Source organism: Barbatula barbatula (assembly GCF_947034865.1).
Source record: "Barbatula barbatula genome assembly, chromosome: 17".
In the NCBI taxonomy this organism is placed as follows: domain Eukaryota; kingdom Metazoa; phylum Chordata; class Actinopteri; order Cypriniformes; family Nemacheilidae; genus Barbatula; species Barbatula barbatula.
Window position 1 is genome coordinate 7,417,756 of NC_136780.1, and position 7,116 is coordinate 7,424,871.

A 7,116-nucleotide genomic window follows, 5' to 3' on the forward strand; every position below is an offset into this window, starting at 1 on the left:
TTTATTAGTTGTTTTAGTTTGTTGGCCAATAAATAGTTTTTGACAGATTCCTAAAAGTTTTGTGGTCTAATATATTTAAGCACTGTATATTCAAGAAGATGTAAATGAAATGTTTATCGATCTTGCTCTCTCTCTTTTTCTCTTCAGTTATCCCCCATAAGATCGGTCGCATCATAGATGGCAGTCCCACCGACCGCTGCGGTCGGCTCAAAGTGGGTGACCGCATCTCTGCCGTTAACGGCCAGTCAATTATTGATCTCTCACACAACGACATCGTGCAGCTTATCAAAGACGCCGGAAACGCCGTCACGCTCACGGTGGTCCCAGAGGAGGGTGAGTTTCTGGGAGTTTTCATTATTTTTGTGCACAGTTTAGCTTGTGTAAGGAAGCAGTAAATTGGGTATTTCTTTCACGCTCTGACAGAAACGCTGTTCAAGCATTTCGCAAGGATTGAAAGTCTGGATGGAGTTAAAAAATATTGTATGTGTGTCCACCACGCTGGTAATCCTATTTATTTTTCAGAGCACAGCGGCCCTCCGTCAGGCACCAGTTCGGCAAAGCAGAGCCCAGCCGCTCAGCACAGAGCTGTGGGACAGCAGCCTGTCAGCCGAGATGACAGGTACAAGCTCCATCCCAGCAGTTCATTCAATCAATGTAACACACACACAAGCACACAAAATGCTGCACTATATTCTCCATAGGTTGAAGAAAAGAGGTTGAATGTCTCTGGTTTTACCGGTAACACTTTACAATAAGGTTGTATTTGTTAACATTGGTAAATCCATTAACTAACATGAATTAACAATGCATTAACTAACATCACACCATTCTTTTTGAGTATTTTTGTTGTAAACTCTCGTCACAGTCACAATTCTTTGCTCTCACTAAAGTCAAACATCAAAATTGAATAAACTCTGCAGAACCCAAAAGAAGATATTTTGAAGAATGATGGTAACCAAACAACAATGGCTCCGATTGACCTCCACTGTATGGAAACAAATTCACTAATTTCTCAAAATATATTAATTTGTGTTCGACAGAAAAAGAGTCATATACATGATATTTCAAATGACATGAGCGTGAATACAAGATGGCAGACTTTGGTGCACTGATCCTTTAATAGCCTCAATTTCACGTTCTTATTAGCAAAACGGCTCTTAGCTATTCTGTGACGCTTTCGAGTTGGGTTTGTTCGATAAAGCAGTTTTTAATCATTTGCTGATGTAGGAACGGAATGGAGACAGAGGACAGGAAGGACACGGCGGCCCGAGCCGAGCACAAATCCCCGCCTCAGGGTGAGATGGGACCTGTCATCACCTCAGGGCCCAAGCAGGTGAGATTTACAGGAGACAGGAGCTGTTCGACAAGCAATGATTCGTGTTAAGCTCGCAGTAATAGAGTTCACTGATTATTATGCCACTCTGGCGAGCGGCTGATTTTTATGCAGCCCGCGTCCGGTGGAGGTTAAATTAAATTCTTAAAGTTTCTGATGGAACATTTGTCACCTTTAGATTCCATACTCGTATAAAATGGTAATGACAGAGCTGAGATATGCAAATCATGTGTCGTTTCTCATTAGCACGGATAGGTGCGGTGGAATAGGTTGCATTTTCACGCAGATTAGAATGTTATGTAACATTTCTGGGTTTTAGGCGAAAGCAAGAAAGTGTTGGTGAAATGCACACACTTACGTAATGTGAACTGTTGGAAGGATAAAAAACTTATGCAATTTCTGTTTCTCTCTCTGTTTGTCAGGGCTGTTTTCCGGTGGAGTTGGAGAGAGGGCAGAGAGGTTTTGGCTTCAGTCTGCGGGGAGGGAAGGAATATAATATGGGTCTCTTTATCCTCAGATTGGCTGAAGACGGTCCTGCTGTAAATGATGGCAGGATACATGTGAGTTCTCCCACAAATTTATTTTGCCCACTACAATTCTGAGAGTGCATATAACATTTCGTTCGTTTTCTTTCTGTGACGGATAAATCTCTGTTCATGTCCTGATAGGTGGGAGATCAGATCGTCGAGATCAACGGTGAACCCACGCAGGGCATCACGCACACACGGGCTATTGAGCTCATCCAGGCCGGAGGAAATAAAGTGTTGCTGCTTCTGAGGCCTGGACTGGGCTTGGTGCCTGATCACAGTAAGTGTATATATTACCTGACAGCAGATTCTGCTCTTAACAACAGCATTACGGTCAAACAAAGAGCTCTCAACCCACTCTTCATTTGAATTCGGTCCGCTTCAAAAAGCGAGAAAAATCTGTTCCCCGAAGCTGCAGATTCTCTTTTGAAAAACGAATACATTTTTTGAGACTAGTTGGATTAGTACAGCCGTTTCAAAAGCCATTAGAATTTTTTGTGGCAGCAACATTTTTCGTCTCAGAACTTTTTTAAGACAGTCCAATAGCAATTGATGCTACATTAATACTGCCACAAAGAAATTAAACGTTATTTAAAACGCTTGGTTTTATAAAAACAGTGCATGCATATTGATCACTAACAACAAAAGTAGATTTCAGAAATTTAGAAATAACATTGATTTTGGAGATGCAGTGGCAGCAAAACGTATATAGAGAATTTAAAATAGCATATAGATAACAAGTTTATTAATGTCGCAATAGATAACACAATAATAAACCATGGCGGTACTACAAACAAATTATAGAAATGATTTTTCTCAGAAAGTGGTCATTTTTTAATGGATGAATGACATCAATCAATTTTAAACAAATTTTAGTTTTGCTCAAAAAGTGAGATGTTTCGAAAAAGGAAGGAACTTTGGTTTGAGTTTTTATATAAAGCAAACATATTTTATATACAGCCATGTTGAAATTAAGAGATTTCTAGATGTATTGTGGCCATTCCAGTCCAGTGTCAACAATTGTAACAAAATCAAACCTCAGGAGTGACAGTCACACATGAAACCTGATAAAAAATCAAGGTTATGACATGAAAATAATGAATAATGCAAAAATATTACTTTTGCTTAAAATAAAGACCATCTTTTCTGATATTTTCATCTGTTTCTCCGGTTTTAATTTTCTGCAAATAAATGCAAATTGAAACAATTTTATTTAAAATTTGGGAGAAATATTGTTAGTAGTTTGCAGAATGAAATAGAAATGATAATTTTACCTAATCACGTACAGTACCAATGGTGAATTCAGAAAAAAACTTACAATAGATTGGTCACTAACATTTTTCCGCAGCTGTATTTTTCGGTGTGGCTTACACTAAACACTAAATGATCAAATACTTTTTTGTGGTTAGTGAAATTTAGGGTGTGTATGTGTGCTAAGGCAGATTTTCCTGCCTCTCTCAAACGCCGTCACTCATGCTTTCTGTCTGGCCACTGGTCTATGTACCTCTTTCTCTCTCTTCCTCATTCAGGTCTGAACTCTTCCTCCTCCACACTGTGCTTCCACATGAAACCAGAACATCACTAAAGGCTTCTCTGCCTTTCTTGGTCTGTCCGTAATCATTTTGGTAAACTTTGCATTCCTCCTTTACGCTTTTCTGTTTATGTGCAGTTCTTCCTTTATTTCTTCGTGTATTTCTTGTACTAGAATGATGCATCCGGGTAAAGAGAGTTACCTACTGTGGGCGAGTGGAACTTAATATAATCTTGTCGCAAGATAACATTACACCGGAGTGATAGTGTCATCCTACACCTAAACAAAAACAAACTACCTCTGAGAATTTGAAGCCTATGTCAGGAGCTGCTGTCATTGTTTCATTCTTTGGTTTTTATTGACATCTCAGTCTCACGTCTGTAGCGTGACTTCTTTATCTTGAGAGAAAATTGAAACTTCACTCTTGTCCAACTCCCTTTCATAGCTGGTTGAAATGCTGATGGTGTGTCACAGTATCAGGAGGACAAAAGCCACAGAAGGCTGAAAACTTGGAAAAGTGTGACAGTTTAATTGAGAACGTCTCTGCTGGGATACATTTCAGAAGACAGTTTAATTACGTTCAGTCTGGCTGTTTACAGAATCAAATACGCGTTGTTTATAATAAATAGTTTATGAGAATAAAAATGTTTCTTCCCATTTGTTGTCATTAACATGTTAACTTTCCTCTAAAATGTTTTGTTTCAGATGTTCAGAAGGATATGATGACAGGTCCATCTCCAAACTCTTTGAGATATTCTGCATCCAACGAGCCGTCAGCACCAGCATCTCCACCATCTTCCACCTCTCGTTCAGCTGAGATCAACCCATATACATCTGAGAACCTCATCGACCCGGCGGCTGCTTCTCATGGGCTTCAACAACTTCAAAGAGACGCCAAACACCAAGCTAGAAAGAGTGACTCAAGCATGCCTCGTGACAACAATGACAATTTTGCCACCTCCCTAACGCTGGATAGATCACGCTCGGATGTGAAGGAACGTTCACGCAGTCCGAAAAAGAATGTGGAGGACAAGAACGGTCTACAGAATCTTGATGTTAAAAAGGAAAGAAACCTTCACGGGCAAAGGGAGAGAGGAGATCGATCCCCTAGCCCGAGGAAAAGAAAGGGGGAAATTGGGATCAGACAGGAAGTGACTCAAAAGGGCGTTAGTGGACCGAAGTCTAGCTCTGGAACGAACAAAGATAGGAGGTACAAGGAAGAACACACGCAAAGACAGGACAGAGAAACGGGAGAGACCAAGCCTGAGGTTACACGAGGAAGCAGTGATAGATATCAGAGGGACCAGATAGCAGAGCCTCAGAGATCACAGAGCGGTACCCTCAACCGAAAGGACCAGAGAGAGCCTAAAGGATCGACACAAGAGGCCCTTCACGAGTCTACAAGCAAGAAAGCCCCGATAACCCCAGGACCCTGGAAGGTGCCCAGCTCGGCCAGGGTTCAGCCTCCCGTGCATGGAGTCTAATTGCATTTTGGAGATGTTGGCGGTAGAGTGAAAGTTGAGGAGAATCAGGATTGTGGTGGTTAAAACTGTTGTTTCTTGTGTTTTTTGTATGATTCCTATCAAATAGTATCTACACTGTTAACATGCATTATTTTATTCAGTGTTCTGAAAAGACTGCTTCCACTAACAAAATAAGAGCCATCGGTTTTGTTTTGTGCCAATCAGACAGCAGCTACGTCTCTGTTCCTGTGAATCCCTGTTGGGTTGCTTCGAAATGTCTGGAAACAATGAAGGATGTTTATTTTCTGTGAAGGTTTAAAACGTGGTGTACAGTCTATTACTCTGTATTAATTCTCCAAACTCTGTTTAGCCGCATGTCCTTGTGAGTTTTTTTATGATACTTCAAGATCCAGTCCAGGATTATGTTCACTTTGTGTGTAGGCTTTGCAAGTGTTGCACTGATTCATTTTCTTCTACGATCGACACATATCTATCTTTAAAAGACCAGACACTTGTGGTTAAGTATATTGTTTACTATCTGCGTGTTTATGAAGACGCATATGTAATTTATTGAAATTAATATTACAATATAAACATATACATGTATAGAGATATAGATATTTGTATCCATTTTGAGCCAGGCCACTTGTTAGTGTTCCAGATTGCTGATAATATGGCTTCCTAACAAGTATAGATATGTATTTTTTTCAGTCTTGTAGCTTTTACAGTTATTCTCGGTAGACCCTTTAGCAAGGAGTGTACATTTGGGGTGAATTCAAGTGTTGGATCATATCATTAAAACATTCAGCAGAAGCGGGAAAAGATATATCTTTATATTTTTGCATACGATCCAATCTAACATATATTATTTTCCTATTCTCTCAAGCACATTTCACTTTCTGATCAAATACATTGACATTTTTCTCTCGATATGGGGAATTTTTATTTGAAGTGTCTTTTCACATCTGTACCTTACAGACCATCAACATGTCTTACACCCAAATGAAAATGTAGCTTGGTCATGTATAATTGTTCCAATTGAAATGTCTCAAACATGGTAGATCTTATTCATGGGGCTCACAAATATTGTCACAGATTCAAACTCCGATACAACAGAAATCGTGTTGACTGATCGGAGTCTGATTTTTTCCATTAACAGTATTTTTACCTACATCAAACAGTGAGTATCTTGCATTCATAAATGCAGAACAGACATCAGTCAAACATTACATATGCAGAGTGAATCGATAGTGACCATGAAAAAATGTGAATACTTTCAAAACGGAAAGATCGTTCTTCTCATTCATCCTCTTCTCGATCATTCGTTGCTGTTTTTGTAGCTTGTTACTCTTGTGCATCTCATGAGGTTGTATGAATGATATTGTGGCCTTGCATTGCTTTCTCACACAAAAGCCTTGTGGTTTCTACATTGTGGTAGTTGTAAATGTTTATAAAACAATGTACAGCACCTGTATAAAAACTTGCCTTTGTGAGGGGAAAAATAAATCTATAAATCGCTCCATTATTTTTTTAAGTAATCGAGAGTATGAGAATATATAAAGAGTGGAAATGAATCTGGTCATGACTGTCTGTTCATGCACTGATAAATAAAGATTAACTGATTTAAAAAAAAGTGTTTCCTTCGTGTGTTATGTAGTCTCCACCATGAGATTTTTGGCAGGCCAAACAATGTTCTACGAGACAGATAAATTACTTGGCTTACAATAGAAATGTATATTAAGAGGGACTATAAATTGCACTTATAATTATTAAAATCTTAATATATTAATCTCAAATAGAAAATTCATGCCAGTTCTAACTCCGTTTTAAAAACTTCCATAATTATATAGTGTTAAAAGTCAGTAAAGCTGAATGTGTCCAGTTTATTTGTACCTATTATAGGGGGACCCTAATGCCTTTAGGGGTCCCGGATCCCCCAGCTTCTCAATTCGAGTCAAGCCCTGCTCCTTTGCCCATTAAACTGTCCTTTATAAAAAAATATATATTTGTAGTAAAACCTTAGGAACCACAAATGTCAAATTCACAATAGTAAGATACCATATCTTTAGTAAAACTATAGAAATACAAATGATTGAATCTGCTAGTATACTACACTCTATAATAAAACTTTTTTCCATTGATTTCGATATTTTCCCAACATTAAAAAGGCGAAAAGAATGCGGCGTGTCCTTTAAACCACTGACGCGTTTTAAATGGCGGAAGCCAACGAACCCAGCGTTCTGTAGACACGTTTTACGTTGA

At 38.9% G+C, this 7,116-nt stretch overlaps 1 protein-coding gene across 5 annotated transcripts in view; it reads left to right on the forward strand.

Annotated features, from left to right (window-relative positions):
* Nucleotides 1–6,480, forward strand: part of magi3a (membrane associated guanylate kinase, WW and PDZ domain containing 3a) — a 93,602-nt gene extending 87,122 nt beyond the window's left edge. For 4 of the 5 annotated variants that reach the window (XM_079477492.1, XM_079477489.1, XM_079477490.1 and 1 more), the window contains 6 exons: nucleotides 148–333; nucleotides 523–619; nucleotides 1,228–1,333; nucleotides 1,756–1,893; nucleotides 2,002–2,140; nucleotides 4,097–6,479. In XM_079477492.1, the coding sequence (XP_079333618.1) occupies nucleotides 148–333; nucleotides 523–619; nucleotides 1,228–1,333; nucleotides 1,756–1,893; nucleotides 2,002–2,140; nucleotides 4,097–4,875 (1,445 nt within the window). In that variant the 3' untranslated portion in view covers nucleotides 4,876–6,479. Of the gene's footprint in view, nucleotides 1–147; nucleotides 334–522; nucleotides 620–1,227; nucleotides 1,334–1,755; nucleotides 1,894–2,001; nucleotides 2,141–4,096 lie in introns of all 5 variants that reach the window. The other variant, XM_079477491.1, reaches the window with a different exon arrangement.
* Nucleotides 6,481–7,116: the final 636 nt, after the last annotated feature.